The sequence below is a fragment of the Ceratina calcarata genome, unplaced genomic scaffold (genome assembly GCF_001652005.2).
Source record: "Ceratina calcarata isolate Rehan_Ccalc_2016 unplaced genomic scaffold, ASM165200v1 scaffold321.2, whole genome shotgun sequence".
In the NCBI taxonomy this organism is placed as follows: domain Eukaryota; kingdom Metazoa; phylum Arthropoda; class Insecta; order Hymenoptera; family Apidae; genus Ceratina; species Ceratina calcarata.
The window spans coordinates 144,174-160,808 of NW_017154760.1; the positions used below are offsets into that span (position 1 = coordinate 144,174).

The 16,635-nt window shown below is 37.4% G+C and overlaps 3 protein-coding genes across 4 annotated transcripts; 2 read left to right on the forward strand and 1 right to left on the reverse strand.

Moving 5' to 3' along the window:
- Positions 1-2,963: 2,963 nt before the first annotated feature.
- Past1 (putative achaete scute target 1) lies at positions 2,964-9,930 on the forward strand. Its single transcript, XM_018023988.2, has 12 exons — positions 2,964-3,529; positions 3,603-3,698; positions 3,754-3,993; positions 4,059-4,365; positions 4,420-4,634; positions 4,705-4,842; positions 6,834-7,328; positions 7,399-7,712; positions 7,794-7,902; positions 8,005-8,323; positions 8,460-8,630; positions 8,704-9,930. Exons 1-12 carry the CDS (start codon positions 3,347-3,349, stop codon positions 8,907-8,909), a joined length of 2,793 nt encoding a protein of 930 aa, XP_017879477.1. The 5' UTR covers positions 2,964-3,346; the 3' UTR covers positions 8,910-9,930.
- Positions 9,931-9,950: 20 nt separating this feature from the next.
- LOC108624637 (dnaJ homolog subfamily C member 10-like) lies at positions 9,951-13,494 on the reverse strand. The gene is made up of 11 exons (XM_018024063.2): positions 13,372-13,494; positions 13,081-13,246; positions 12,655-12,868; positions 12,375-12,586; positions 12,091-12,312; positions 11,822-12,019; positions 11,596-11,728; positions 11,316-11,534; positions 10,706-11,258; positions 10,444-10,642; positions 9,951-10,384 (listed from the first exon to the last, which is right to left on the reverse strand). Coding segments are annotated over exons 1-11 (2,340 nt in total). The 5' UTR covers positions 13,374-13,494; the 3' UTR covers positions 9,951-10,162.
- A 62-nt stretch (positions 13,495-13,556) lies between these two features.
- On the forward strand, positions 13,557-16,510 carry LOC108624591 (uncharacterized). 2 transcript variants are annotated; one of them, XM_026813262.1, is made up of 6 exons: positions 13,557-13,782; positions 13,978-14,024; positions 14,140-15,439; positions 15,483-15,623; positions 15,697-15,868; positions 15,927-16,510. In XM_026813262.1, exons 3-6 carry the CDS (start codon positions 14,158-14,160, stop codon positions 16,033-16,035), a joined length of 1,704 nt encoding a protein of 567 aa, XP_026669063.1. In that variant the 5' UTR covers positions 13,557-13,782; positions 13,978-14,024; positions 14,140-14,157; the 3' UTR covers positions 16,036-16,510. The 2 variants fall into 2 exon arrangements, with proteins under 2 accessions (XP_026669063.1, XP_017879478.1); XM_018023989.2 differs by having other exon boundaries at positions 13,561-13,782; positions 15,501-15,623.
- The last annotated feature ends 125 nt before the right edge of the window (positions 16,511-16,635 follow it).

Here is a 16,635-nt window from a genome sequence, read left to right on the forward strand (position 1 = left end):
TTAACCGGCGTTAGATCTTACTGCTGCTAGATAGGAACTTGCAATTACTTACTCCTAAGACCAATCGTAACCAGAGCTACTGTAGTTAAATGTTAGGAAAGGGTCGGCATTAGTCTTATTGATGAACAATTGAATGTATCATTTCACAGGTTATTATTAGGTACGATATAAGTCTAGAGATTACTATCATTTAAGAATTACGACTCCTACGTAGCCATTCGCTAAATGCTACTTGCGATATAATAGATAATTGTATATATACATATACAATTAGTCAAATAATACATGTTGGCCAAATATCAGAGGCTGCTACACGAAACCTACCCTATCCACATCCCATTCACCCCCTTCTAAGCTAACCGACGTATTCAATTTTAATGAAACCTACTGTAGTTAGCAATTTGCAATGTGTTTGACTTTCGATCGCAAAGCAATAGAAGAAATACATTAATCTTTGCACTGGTACGTTATGCTGGAGATGACAATACAAATTTGTCATAGAGAATAAAAATGGTTAACATTAATGTTAGACTCAACACTGGCAGAGCCAGTTTAAACATCATATCACACATTCGTGATTCTTACCTTTCAATCGTGACTCAACGCAAAAGAATATTTTACGAGTACATTTTTTAAAATTAAAAAGGAGAACAGTTAAATTAAAGTATACTTACTATAATTAGACCAGTGATATACACTATACAGCCACTTTCGCTTTCCGTACACATGAAATATTGGACACTTGTTATCGTCATACACAAAATTAACAGGATGTATCATACTTTCTGGATTTTTAGTCACAAATCGTGATTAAAAGCAACAGAAAGCAAGAGATTTCTTAATATTAAAAGGTAAAATTATTCGGGAAGTAACAGTCTGTCGCAGGCGCATCGCGAATCTGAAGTAGGACATGTTTCAACTTACATTTCACTGATTGTACATGTTGTCTCATGTCGGGAATTGTCAAAACCTGATTGCAGTGCCTTCTTTTTCAAGATTTTCGATAGTATAGCCACGATAACACATTATAATTACGTTAAAAATGCGAATTTAATACGCGCACACTAAACGACGCCATTACCACGATTGCACTGCACTGGGAAATACGCGGGAAGCTACGGCGCACGTCACTCCTGCGCCACTAGCGCGCGCGATTTCAAATTCAATTTCAATTAAAGTCAAAAAGATTAAATCCATATTTATGTACATAAAAAATTCAAAACGTGAAGGGCTTTAGAAGCGTTATGTTAATTCCAGCAATTAATCTAAAATACTTTTGCATTAAACGAAATCTATAATTTTATGTATTGTAATATGTATAATGGTATTAAATAAAATGTACATAAATATTGTAAATATTGTATATACTGTAAGTATTGTAAATAGTGTATATACGTATGTATAGTGTTCAAAACATATATAACATAAATAGACTCGTATATGAAGTATGAAATTACATTTATAATACTTCATTTTCCTTATTACATTTCCTTTCATCTAATTTCCTGCATATGTCATACTAAAATAAATATGTCATACTTTCCCATGCATTTAATAGTTGAAATCGTGCAATAGTTACATAATTAATATATATAAGTAAAAAATAGAATGAATGGAAGAAATGGAATGAGGAGCGGCCGCTTAGCGTTCGATACTCAGCAGCGAAGATGTACGTAATCGCGAACGCAGTATAGCGGCGATGCTCGCATTCGGCTCCCACTGCCTCGCAGCAGCCGCAGTTTCTCATGATGTTACAGGCCGCGCCGCGGTGTTACAGGCGCTCCGCAGTGTGACGGGCTCCAGGCAGAAAGGTATCATGTTCGCCTTATCGCAAACTGCGGCTAGCCCGGGCTGCGAGGAGATCGGCCCCTTTTTCCGTCCTATGCAGAACTCTGATATACAGCCACTTTCGCTTTCCGTACACATGAAATATTGGACACTTGTTATCGTCATACACAAAATTAACAGGATGTATCATACTTTCTGGATTTTTAGTCACAAATCGTGATTAAAAGCAACAGAAAGCAAGAGATTTCTTAATATTAAAAGGTAAAATTATTCGGGAAGTAACAGTCTGTCGCAGGCGCATCGCGAATCTGAAGTAGGACATGTTTCAACTTACATTTCACTGATTGTACATGTTGTCTCATGTCGGGAATTGTCAAAACCTGATTGCAGTGCCTTCTTTTTCAAGATTTTCGATAGTATAGCCACGATAACACATTATAATTACGTTAAAAATGCGAATTTAATACGCGCACACTAAACGACGCCATTACCACGATTGCACTGCACTGGGAAATACGCGGGAAGCTACGGCGCACGTCACTCCTGCGCCACTAGCGCGCGCGATTTCAAATTCAATTTCAATTAAAGTCAAAAAGATTAAATCGAAAATAAGTAATATTATGCAACAAACCTATAACAAATGATTAGAATTATGTCCATTTCATGATTTACAGATTATGAACTAGGAAATAATATACCAAATTCGTATATCTTAAGATTCTTGTTCATGACTCTATGATCGTTCAAGAACGAGTACGCGAATACTAGTTACGAGTTTCTAAAGAAAATATGTAATGATAAGATACGAAATGTAACTTAATACAATGAAAAGATACTCATATAGTATCGAGACAAATAGAAAATACGTCTGCTCACAGGATGATTACAGGCAATTAGAACAAATGTCACGCAAATAATTGCTGGAAATTAAGATATAGAAGCTCAAGAATTTAATTTTCAGTATATATAGAACCTAATTAAGTTCAAGTAACACGATTTGTAATTTGTAATTTCTTTTTAGTTTCATATCAATATACTGTACGTATTTCACGCGTACTGCAAACAAATAACTCTTCATGGCGCCTGCTTTACTACTAACTTTAATACTGCAGTTAAAAAGCTGCGATACGAGCGTGATCTTGCGTCAAATATTTAGAATGACTGCGACTGTAACACGATAATTATTTTACCGTCGTATACGTGCGATCTGTTATCTTCTAGTCTGAATAAACAGAAGCATTAACTTCTCATCTACGTAATAGCGACCTGTTAATCTATTCCCTTCTCTCTTTTACCTTAGACTTTTCCACAATGCCGTTTTCTTCCTTTAGCTATTTAGCACGTGCATGCACATCTTCGAGAGTGTAACCGTACAGAAGACACAAGTACTCGCATTACGCGTAACGTATTAAAAGCGTTGATAAAAGCGACGATGTTAAGTACAAGCGATGTGTGAAAGTGTTCATCGACTAATAAATCATTCGCCTAGTGTCACACGATAATCCTGCTATTTAAAAAAGAACCCTGATCCACATTTTCTGATAAGGTGGAGCGGAGAATGTATCGAGAGAACGAACGGAGATCAAGCCACAATTCTCGAGCATCACGTAACCCAAGCATTCACATAACAGTTCTGATGCTCGCTATCGGAATCGGTACTATTTTATTTGCATACGCTGCGTTTGTATCCACGATCGATGCGAGGCCGCACAACGAAACCTCTGTACAACAGGTGATATTCGTAAGTGTTATCCGGTTTATCTATGATGAACATGCATGTTTGCTTTGCGCCGAGTAATCAGACGATTCAACAGGTCTTCCGACACGGAGATCGAACTCCCACGGAAACATATCCGAAGGATCCATATCGAGATTACAAATGGGAAAATGGCTGGGGCGCTTTGACCAAGGTAATTTGTTTTCTAATAAAATTGCAATCTCGTTCAATAGAGAATTACGATATAGGCAGGTATGCTGCGAGCGTACAACGTTGGAAAATGGATAAGAGATAACTATGTTTCGACACTTGGCAATAAGTATGATAAAGATTTACTGTTAACGCAAAGCAGTTACGCTGATCGATGTATAATGTCTGCACAAGCTTTGCTGGCTGGTCTATATCCACCGGCGCCTGAGGAAATGTTTGTGCCAGGTTTAGCCTGGCAGCCGATTCCCGTTCATTCTACCCCTAGGAATCTGGACAAAGTACGAATCGTTTCTAATATCAATACGTGTTTAAGAGTCAATTGCCTAGAAACGTTTATTTCCAGACGATCGTGGTCAAAGCTCCCTGTCCCCGATTAGAACAAGCTCTGCAGGAAGCGTACGTGAACGAATCTACGCGTCCAGGAACACCGTCAAACGAGTATTACCAACAACTCACTAACTACACAGGGAAAAAAATTAAAACGATTACCGACGTCGAGTTTTTATATAATACTTTGGAAATCGAAGAACGTCACGGGCTAAAATTGCCAGCGTGGACAAAAGACTATTATAATAATAAAATGCGCGAGATCGCAGCTCGCAGTTTAGCCATATTCACGAGCAACGATTTACAGAAACGACTTCGCGGAGGTATTCTCTCCGCACACGTTTAAAATGATTATTTTCTATTTAAATTCCTTTCAGGACCGCTCCTTAAGACGATAATGGAGTCTATGCATGCTTTCACGAACGGGAAAGATGCACGTCGAGCATATCTCTATGCCGTCCACGATATAACCATGGTTAATTTGTTAAGAACCATGGGCTTTACCAATCAATTCTTTAAGCCCGAATATAGTGCTACGCTTATTTTCCAGCTGCACGTTGAATCGAATCTCGCGGAAGACGCGGAGCTGAAGGTATCCCGTCTTAACGTAAAAAGTTAGTTAACTCGATGTTATTTTTCTTGTTATTTTTTTACGTTTACAGCTAATGTATGTGAATGACACGAGGACGATGATACCTTATCACATGAACATACCGAAATGTGGCACGCCCTGTTTACTCAGAAATCTAATGAAACTGTGGGAAAACGTGCTCCCCGATAATTGGGACGACGAATGTCGAGTCGATTAATATATTTCCTTTCGCGATCCCTATCCGGCGCCTCCTTCTCTTAATTTCGCATGTGATATTTGAACTAGAAGCCTCAATTCTCATATCCGAGCGTACGCGACCGAGACCGAGTGCGCCGTAGCGCACAAATCAATTCTAATTCCAGCGAAGCTGGTTAGGATTACTAAATTGAGCACAAAATCGTTTAACCAGGATGTGTCCGCGTTGCTTACGCAATAAGTGACACTGGATGTTTTGCATGTCTCGTTATGCAATACGGGAACGATTATTCCGAGCACTCTTTCCGTTGACTTCTAATACCTCGAATAAAAGAGCACGCGACCCTCGATCTCGACTCAAACGTCTCATCGATCATACAAATGTATAAATTTTTAACTTTTCTACTTACATATCTATAATAATTTGTAAATAAACTAGTTTCCTATGATACCCTGTGAAATCCGTCTGTACGTATCGTTCAAAAGTCCAGTCGTTGACATTTTCAATTTAAATGTTTGACAGTGTTTTATCCCCCGCCGTATACAATTATTTTGTTTCATTACAAATAGATTAAATGTGGAATATGATCGACCTCGGCTAATGGTGATGCGTAACAACGGTCCGTTTCGAGATAAAGTTACCTAAATACATATAAACTCTCGATAGAAACCTGTATCTGTACATATGAATCATCTAAGTAAAAGGAACGTGGCTTATGTACTAATTCCGTAAAACGGAATACTCAGAAAACTCTATTATCGTGCTATCGAGTTTCGCGCACGTTAATTGACGCCTCTGCGAGATATATATTCTACTCGAAATGTGCTTAATCAGTCGATTGCTAAAATAATTTAATCTTTTTGTTACGAGGACAAACTTTTTTACCTTACATCAAAACCGCTGCTGGATCCAATGCTTGTGCGTTCATTTATTATTTGCATTCACAATTTCCCTCCAATTCTTGGACTATCACTTTAATCTAAACTATTCAGGCCGGATACACTAAACGAATTAATTAGATATCACTACTAAACTATCGGAGGTGTTTGTACGACGTTTACGAGACAAAACACGAGCAATGGCAAATATTTTCAGAAGTCAAAGGACGAAAGTCCTAAATGTAGTTCAAATCAGAGTACATATGTATAGACACAGTAATAACGTTCTGGCTGTTCTCTTACACACGTGCAGTTCAATGCAGTCTAATCCATTCTGATTGGCCAGCTGCTTAATGGTAGTATTCTCTCTGCTAAAATTATCTTCGTCGTCTATACACTTATACATAGAGGCAAGCAGAGTAAAAAGATAAGAATATAGTAGTCGAGAAGGAAGGGATGGTAAATGAAGCAAGTGGAGGAAGGAACGACTACAGCGGCGACGGGATGCGCAGTCGTATCGGTGTTGGTTTCCTTGTTTCCTCGCGACGTGGTCATACGTCGGGTACCGCGCCTGGGCCTGTTGTTCCCTTGTGATTGACGTGTTTAAACTACGATTCTCGTTTATTGATTCAAATGCCCTCGAATAATAGAAATAAGCTGTCAGACATCAGTCAATTCCTCTTCTGAAGCTTCGCGCGTCGAATAGTGTCTCAACGTTATACCGACGAATTACTCCCATCGTCGATTCTATGATACTTAGTGTCTGATCACGCTTGTCACTCTACTCGTGTGCCTGGGTTCCGGCCAAAAGGTTAGATTTATATATTTCATTCTAAATCACTCTACTTTCCCTTTCACTCTATCTCACACTCTCATTTTTTACTTCACTTTTTTTTCACCGTTCTCGTAATCAGTTATCCATTTGCATTCAGATCTGTTCTGTCTCTGAAAAAATGCACGCTTCGTAATTGACACGCAGCTCAGCAGAATTTCCTACACGTCATATTAGAGTCTGTTAATTGTTGCGTCAAACCTGTGAACTGCACTCGAAGCATGAAGAGCAGCAGTTCTACTCGCAGCAAATTCTACACTTGACGTTTTTTCATTCGCAGAATCGTACTTTAACTCGGCAAAATGTTCAGCTGGCTTAATCGGGAGGAGGGCGGCAAACAGGATCTTTTTGATAGTGTCGCCGATGGCCTCAAAAAGATATACAAAGCGAAATTGCTGCCGCTCGAGCAGCATTATCACTTTCACGATTTCCACTCGCCGCAGCTCGATGATCCAGACTTCGACGCGAAGCCCATGATCCTTTTGGTGGGCCAATATTCTACGGGGAAAACCACGTTCATCAAGTATTTGCTAGAACGAGATTTTCCCGGAATAAGAATCGGCCCGGAACCAACGACAGATCGCTTTATTGCAGTTATGTATAATGAGAAAGAGGGTGTCGTCCCTGGAAACGCTTTAGTGGTCGACCCGGACAAACAGTTTCGTCCTCTTTCAAAATTTGGCAATGCTTTCCTTAATAGATTTCAATGCTCCACCCTTGCATCTCCTGTTCTAAAAGGAATATCCATAGTTGATACACCCGGTATATTGTCAGGCGAGAAACAAAGAGTACGTATATTCGTAAACTTCTCTTATGGATTTAGATAGAATTCCTGTGTTAACATTTGTTTTACATTAGGTTGACAGAGGCTATGATTTCACTGGTGTTATGGAATGGTTCGCTGAACGGGTAGACAGAATTATACTGCTATTCGATGCACACAAGCTTGATATTTCTGACGAATTTCGAAGATTAATCGAAGCATTGCGAGGACACGATGATAAAATTCGAATTGTTCTAAATAAGGCAGACATGATCGATCATCAACAACTTATGAGAGTGTACGGAGCACTGATGTGGTCTCTAGGAAAAGTTTTACAGACGCCTGAAGTCGCTAGAGTTTATATCGGCTCGTTCTGGGATCAACCTTTAAGATACGATGTAAATAAAAGGTAAATTGACTTCAGGTATCTGCGATGTTCATCGTGTATTATTAAGCATACGCATCCAAATTAAATTGGTTTCTGTTACAGACTATTCGAAGACGAAGAACAAGATTTATTTAAGGACATGCAATCGCTACCTAGAAATGCGGCGCTCAGGAAACTCAATGACTTGATTAAACGCGCACGATTAGCAAAGGTAAGGAAACATAAAAAACGCGTACCGTTGATTACCGCAATTTCTGATAATCTATCCATATCGGCTACTTTCAATTGATAAAACTTAATCGCGTGTTCATAGGTACACGCTTATATAATCAGCGCTTTGAGGAAAGATATGCCCAGCGTGTTCGGTAAAGACAACAAGAAGAAAGATCTTATCAAACATTTGGGACAAATTTATGATCAAATACAAAGGGAGCAACAGATCTCGCCCGGCGATTTCCCAGACCTTAAAAAAATGCAAGAATCGCTCGCTCACCATGACTTCAGTAAATTCAATACCCTCAAGCCTAAACTATTAGAAGTGGTGGATAATATGCTACAAAAAGACATCGCGAAACTCATGGCCATGATTCCTAATGAAGAAGTTAACACAACATTAGAGTCGCTTGTCAAAGGTATCTGTTTTCTATATATTTTTATTTCTGTATTAATGTCTTCATAAAGATAAAAATGAAGACTGAGAATCTTTATACTTCTATATATCGATATGACGTAATGATGATTCATAAACGCTTATTTTGCAAAAACTAGGTGGTGCATTTGAAGGCGTTGAAGATCAAGTAAGTCCGTTCGGATATAAACGAGGGGAAGGCATCGATGCTGGTGCAGGCGAACCAGAATGGATCGTCAACAAGGAAAGATATAAATATGATACGATATTCGAGACGCTTGGCCCTTGCGACGGAAAAATCACCGGGGCTGGTAAGTTTCTATCTATCATTAACGATTACGCTTTGCTACCAAATACTATTAACGGTTTTCGTTCGATTTACAGCGGCCAAGTCGGAAATGATAAGATCGAAATTGCCGAACAATGTACTTGGGAGAATTTGGAAGCTATCGGATATCGACAACGATGGATTCCTGGACGCAGATGAATTTGCCTTGGCGATGCATTTAATTAAGGTAAAACTTGAGGGTTACGATTTACCTTCGAAATTACCTGATCATTTGGTACCACCATCGAAACGCGATATATAATTTAGTTTCAATCTTATACACCCGTTTATTCACCGATACGTTTCGCACGTTTCATGCGCACATTATAGATCCACTGTATTTATTAATTTGCAAATAGTGCAATCCGAACGTATCGATTGATGTATATTTTAAATATCGGAAAGAATTTGAGATACGCGGACAGATTTTATATCGCGTTTTCAAACTATAGTTTTCTATCCTGGAAGTATTTTATCTTTTTCATCGATGGTATGATATTAATTACACTAGTTAAATTATTACGCTGTCTATGTTTCCATTAATATTTTCAATAAACTACGAACATCATAAACACAGAGTATAACGAAATTATGTAATTAATTAATAATTTTATACAAATGTGTATATCACGTATATACATATATCTGTGTGTATACCTATGTATATATGTATGTACATGTGTGAGCAATGTAATTCTCGGTTCGAATATAATTGTTATCGTTTCATAAGAAACTTCAGAGATTTTATATATGTCAAATATTTTCATTCTTCCTCGTTATAAAAAGAAGAGCACGTGCCTACATACTCACGAGTTCGATGAAGTAGGAACTATATTTATTTAACACGCTAATCTAGAAACAAACACGGCAGTTATTCCGTAGTGGAAAACTCGATGAAAAGAAAGCAGGCTATCGTATCCTAAAGATACGCAATATACATAATATGACGTTACGAGACATATTAGAAAAGTATGTCACAACGATTCAGTCATTTTATACGCGCTTTACTTGTCTAATTAACACGATATTTCTCTGTGTCTTTTTAAAAGGAACGTCAAATTAAATTATGAAATGAGGCTTGTAAAAAAGAAATATTTAAGTATATTTTTCGATAAATTATACAAACTTGGCAATTACACTACGAAAAAGCACACTGTATTTTTTTTTTTAGCACTGCCAACCGTGTTGAATGCGTCTTTCGATGTGATAATTTAAAGAGAAACATATATTCCCTTTCAATATTTTTTGTACTTTACAGCAAAGTGATATTGATAATGATAAAAGAAGATATTTTTACGCAATACTTTGTATAATGCAAATATATAACGAACTTTTAAAAATGACTTTACGATCACGTAAATACAGATCTTCAAGTGTACTCATTCCATCCTGTACACCTGTTTGCCGATCGATGGCGAGATACCAATTTTTGTACAAATGCTTATATTATGCTGTAACCGAATATCGATATCTAGTAAATTATAAAAAATAAAGAAAAGTATCAGATTGCGACTGCTATAATTCGTCATGCCTAACGCGCGCTAGGAAGTTTAAAATGCTGTCTTTCATGCTTTCCGCCGTCGTCCCATTAATTCGATAACCATTCGTAATCTTTTTTCCACCGTATCGAGTGTCATACGCTATCACAGTTGGATATGCCCTGACTCCGGCCTCGGCACATTCGCGTACGTACATTTCACAGTTGAAGGAACCAAATTTTGCCTTCGGTCTCAGTAGCTGAAGAAATAAAACTAATTTTAGAAAAGAATCTTATGTATTAGGTATTATATACTCACTTCAGCGACTATAGCAAACTGAGGTTCGAGTAGTCGACAATGCCCACACCACGGAGCATAGAAATCGACGATCCATATACTCCTATCACTTAATACTTCAGTTTTCAATATCGATGGATTTAAGTCTCGAACATTGCGAGGGAGGAAGCGCGTGATCCATGTTAATATCGAAGTCGAATCTCGTTGCCCACTGTGCGAACTAAACATCTTTCATCAGATTTAATATTTTCCACGTTTCAGGTTTTAATAAATGGTTACTTACGCGAACACGTTCGCTGCGTTCGTATCGCTAAGATACAGTCTTATAGTAGGGTAACTACGTATTCCTTGAGCTCCACACAGAGCGGATTCCATTTCGCAATTCACACTAGCTATTTTTATATTAGAAAGTATCGATAAAGCATTCGCGACGGCAATCCACTGTGGTTTCAGCCGTTGGCAAGGCGCGCACCATGGTGCGAAATAGTCGATCACCCAAATGAATTTACCTAGCCTTTGCTCCAAGTGACTCTTGAAATTATGAGAGTTCAACTCTAGCACTGTTGGTTTTTGTATCTCTTTAATGAACTGAACAACATTTTCTGCGGTTTTTTCCATCGAAAACCTGTGTACAGCGGTACCGTTCACGAGCATTGCGGTCGGATACGAGCGAATGTTATGCTGCTGGCAAATTGTAGGGTGTACAATGCAATCGATAATTCCAAAACGTATCACAGATTTATCGAATTCCATCGACGCTTTGCGAAGTTGTTTCAAAAAGTCCAGACAAGGTGGACACCATGGCGCGTACCAATCGAGAAACCATGCTCCGTTATCTAGAACAATTTTCAATACATACAACAATCTATGCATACGTTTACAACGATACGTACCTTTAATCCCGCTCATTATCGACTTTATCTCATCCGCGTTTAACGCCCATACATTCGTCGCTTTATGACTATTGTGAAAGAACTTGACGATATCGTTCAGTACATTTTGCCCGTGATGCCATTCGAAGGCACCTCCTGGTTTTAGAATTGCCCACATTGGATAACGATTTACGCCAAAGCTGTTACAGATCCGCGATTCTTTTCCACAATTTATTTTACCTATAAACTTCACCATCAATGTTTGCGATCTACTTAAGCTTTCTATTATCTGTATGCTCACCGAGTTTAACTTCGCTAAGAACATGCGGCAGTTTTTTCAATATCGTATCTAATTCGTCTATGTATCCGATATAAAAACACAAAAGCCAACTAGAATCAGCTAGTTTATCTTTCTCAGAATTCTTCCTAATATTCTATAAATTAAAACAGCGATTAATATGTTTGCTCAGAATGATAATGGATATATTTCAATGATAATGGATATGTTTCATATAAATATGAATTACCAAAAGTTCGTCAGTATTGAGGTCGTCGGGTTCTGGTAAATGCTGCATTATCTCGTTTACCAATTCCTCAGATTCCTCTATATTCTTGAAGGAATTGCTTCCCTCGGTTGACAAATAAATAATATTAGTGTCCTGTGAAATAGTTTTACACTTCTCCTTTCGGTCACAGTAACATATCCGTACGTCAATTGTATTTTCCTAAAGCAAATCACCGAATATTCATACTAAATAATAAAATGATGAGTTTGAGAAATAAGAGTGATAATTACAAAGATCGCTGCTATCTTTGAACGCTCGAGCGATGTGAAACAATGACGGTCTCCGCCGCAGACGAATATTAACATAGGCTTCTTTCTCTTGCTCTCGTGATAAATAAGATTTACTAAAGGCTCGTCGATTTCTGGAATAACTATTCTTAATTGATTTAATATAAATTTCATAAGAGCTGTATATTTTTTCTCTCCGCTATACCGCTCTCCCTGTCTTGAATTCTGTAATACAGAAATAATATCTCGGAACTGTAGTCTAAAATCTGTTAGTTTAATTGATGTACCTTTGCATAATGCATTATCGTAGGATAGGCTCGTATTCCAACCTGATGGCAAAGTTGCCATTCATTTTCGCAATTCACAGCTGCTATATTCACAGCTCCGTCAAGCTCTTCAGCTATTTGTTCCCAAGTTGGAGCAAGCGTGTGACAGTGGCTACACATCGGAGAATAAAAATTGACTAGCCATACTCTTTTTGATAAAAGAACATTTTCATCTGTAAGAAGGATGAATAAATTCGTATTTGCATAAATGCTTTAACAGAAGATTTAATAGGAAGTTTACAGTAATCAGCCTCATCAAGAGTGACGACCCATGGACTGTCGTTATAAAGATCAATGTTGTGAGCATAGCCCCAAGATTGATAGGACTGCCTTTTATTGGAATCATCTAATCCTTCTTCTCCATAGGTATCATATCTTTTTCTTGAAACTGGATCCTTTAATGTTTCATATGCTTTGGTCAGTACAATGAATTTCTCATGGGACTCAGAGTTATCCTGCAACATACAATCGTTTTAACAGTGATTAAGACTATACAATTTTCCAAGTTCCATTTTATCTATTACCTACATTTATGCTACTATTCTACTTGATCTTTGAATGAAAACTTCTAAATAATAATTGACAGTATGTGTTTTCCATATGCTCAATTAAAATCCTCGACTTACGTTAGAAACTAGCTTGATAATAGTGTTGCACTCTCACGTACATTGTTTTTATCAGGATGTTCTATCACAGCTAGCTTCTTGAAGGCTCTCCTGATTTCCTTTAAATCGGCCGTCCTGCTTACGCCAAGAATCTCGTAATAATCATCTCCCACGCAGCACCATAAATTGGCGACAACAAGCAAGACGATAATAATAATATACTTATACCTGAAATAAATGAACGAACTTCAGAAAACAAAACCGAAAGTGAAATAGGTCTCGCGAAATGAGAAATCGTCCTTTATCAACGATACGATACTTCGTAATTTCAGTATCGTATTATAAGCACTTACATATTTCTCTGTTATCGTCCATTCATCAAAGTTCAATTTGAAAAATAACGTGAGAGGAATGTTGTACAAAAAAGGAAACAAACTGAAAATGAGACTCAGCTGGCTGCTTCGCTCTAAGTCTGAGTCTGAGTAGGCGCTGAAAATTATAGGGGGCGTGTAACGTAACGAACGACAACGACTATAACATCGCTTTCCATTGTATGCGGACGACAGTCAATTGCGTCAACAATTTCAAATGTCGTTGAAAACGCTGTCAACCGCCAAAACCGCGATAGTCCACAGTTTTTCGTAGATTTCTCACCGTTTAATCCCTACCTGTTTGGACGATCTACCGGTTTATGGGTCCACGGAAAATAAATCTCCTCTCGAAGAATTAGCAGAAATATTTCTCGAACGTAAATACGCGTCCAGGTATGTTTACCCCATAGTCTATGTGTTTATCCAAACTGAACTTGATTCAATGTCATTTGCTGTTTACGCGTGCATATACGCTTTCTGTGAAATCGAAAATCTGTAAAATTGTTTCACACATGCCCGTTATTACTGGCCATCTCATTTACTCTGTTTTAATTTGAGCTTAATTACTGTTTATTTTATTAATAACAGGTATTAATAATAACTATTCGAAAGATAGAAAGGTGCTACATTTTCAGGTAGGTGAAACACGTGCGTAATGGAATATTCTGTATTATTGAACAAATAAATGAAATATTGGTGGAATTAACGGTTTAAGAAAAAAATCTTTTCTTTTTGTACTAATTTATGTAGAAGTAACACTACAGAAAAATGAAGTTGTCTAAACTACGCTCAGGCAGAGCTAAGCACAACGTAAGTCCTTCAAAATCACCGTCTACTCCACCTGCAAGCAGTGTCACACCACAGAGAAAGAAGATCTTGAGGAGTTCTTCAAAATCTACAGAAATTCCAAGACCATTGAGAGCTTCAAAGAAACTAACTAAGGAGCTAAATTCTTCGATAGAATCACAAGAGAAACTAATTATTAAGGATAATAAGAGTGAACAGTTGAAATCCAGTATATCTGACAACGATGCGAATGAAACGTATGATCTATCAAATTCGTTTTCGTCTGGTGGAAAGGAAAAACCTAAAAAACGCAAGTCAACACCAACTAATAGAAAACGTAAGGTAAAGAGACTCTCACCATCTATGAAAACGTCTCCTAAATCTCCTACGTTAAAATCAAAATTGAGAAGTTCTAAGTTACCAATATCAAAGACATCCATTGACGGTTGTCTTGTTAATAACAAAAAGGTATCTCCAAAAAAGAACAAAAGTCTATCCCCACTCAAGAGACTAAGTAATGTAGGTGATAGAAACGTTGCATCTACAAGTAAACGACATAATCTAAGTACAAAGGCGAGTCCCAAAAAGCATGAATTAAAAGAACCCGTAGTACGACTTAAAAGGCTTTCCAAAATTGTTATGGCCGAGTGCTCATCTCTTCCATCTCCCAAAGTAAAAATATTCATAAACGACGAACTTTTGACTGATCATAACGTAAACGTTACACAAGACATATTTGATTCTATACATTCGCCGAAGCTATCCAATCGTAAAAGATCGGCTCTTGTAGCCTCCACTCCAAAAACTCAGCAAGTACTCGATGCCACATTGACGGTAGAGAGCGAGCAAGAAGCAAAGAATGACACTTACGAACTCCTTGAGCCCAAAACACCGAGATTACGAAAGGCAATGAACGAAAAGGAAGACGTCAAAAATCAAATTTTACAGTGTGATATCAAAGGCAAGACTGCTAGACAAAGCATGGTAAAGAAGAAAGGCAATGTACAGTTTACAAGTCCTTTATTACAATATAAAAGTCGTAATCGATCGGTACAAAATAAACGAAATGATAGTCTGAAGATTTCGCCGAAGAACTCGAGAATAAATATTTCAAAATCAGTAACAGCTATTTCCCGTTCAAACAATTCTATGCACGGCAAAATCTCTGTTGCTAATAATTCGCTTGTTTCTTCACGACTTCGCAAATCGAGTTCTTTTCCTAATGCTACAGCGTCGTCGCCATTCCCGTCTATTAAAACACCAGGTAATACGTCGAATTATTGAAAGCATTGTGAAAGATTTTATAGGATCTCGTTCAATTACAGATCCAAAGAGTTCAGGAAAGAAAACAATGCCAAATTTTGCTGAGATCCATAAAAAGATGTTTGCTAAATCAGAATCTATTATCGATGCAAAGAAACGCGTGCAGGACAGACACACGGCATTAAGTACTAAAGCTTGATTAACTAATGATTCGCTTGAACGTTTTTTAATACTAATTGTGATTTACTTATGTTTTAGCTCGTTTAGAGAATGGAGATGCGACAGGGATAAAAACTGTCGCTAATAAATTGCCAAAAGTAAATCAATCGTCTAGCGGGACAAAAAATGGCTTTACAAGATTCGGATTTAAATTAAGAAAACCAGAAGCCACTGCCTGCATTCTAAAAACTAAAACTCCAAATCCGAGACGGTACGTACAGAATTAAATTTACATTTTAAGATCTACAATCGTTTTTATTTTTTAACAGAAGTACAGAGCAGAACAGGGCGATTTTGAAGGGCGTAAGGACTAATCGGCGCTTTGAACTTCAAATGAAGATGAGAAACAAATGCAAAGAGGTTTCCAATATGTGTTAAGATTCATTATTCTTAATATGAGTCCTTTGAATTAATACCATTGAACATATTTATTTGTAATCATAAAAAGAGTCTCATAGAGCTCAATTCATTGTTTCCTTTACATGTGATAATAAAAAAAAAAATTTGTTTACAAATTTATTGTAACAATAAGCATAATTGATTAAAATTGCATCTTTCGTATTAAGTACATGACTGATAGATTGCTAAATTATTTTCGAAAGACAAAATACGAAATCCTCAGCGAGGACGATAAAGATTCCCGGTTTACTCTGTCTATCTTAGTAGGCATACAAGTATAACAATAAAAATTCTTATCAATATTGTTTCGTGAATTTCTCGAAGCGCCTCTCAAGCCAGTTTTCAAACAGCTATCAATATAATTCCACGATGAAACAGGTTAATATATCCGAGAACAGCTGTTCGAATCCGCGGTTTCCGTGCTCGGTACATTTTATGCGAAGGTATTTTTTTAAACGGTAGTGTAAACTCGACGTAGCAATAATAGAAACACCAAGATAGACGAAGTACACGAAGAATAAATGTGAAGATATATCGTTTGAAAGCCGATTCCTGTTTACGGGAAAAGAATCAAAATGG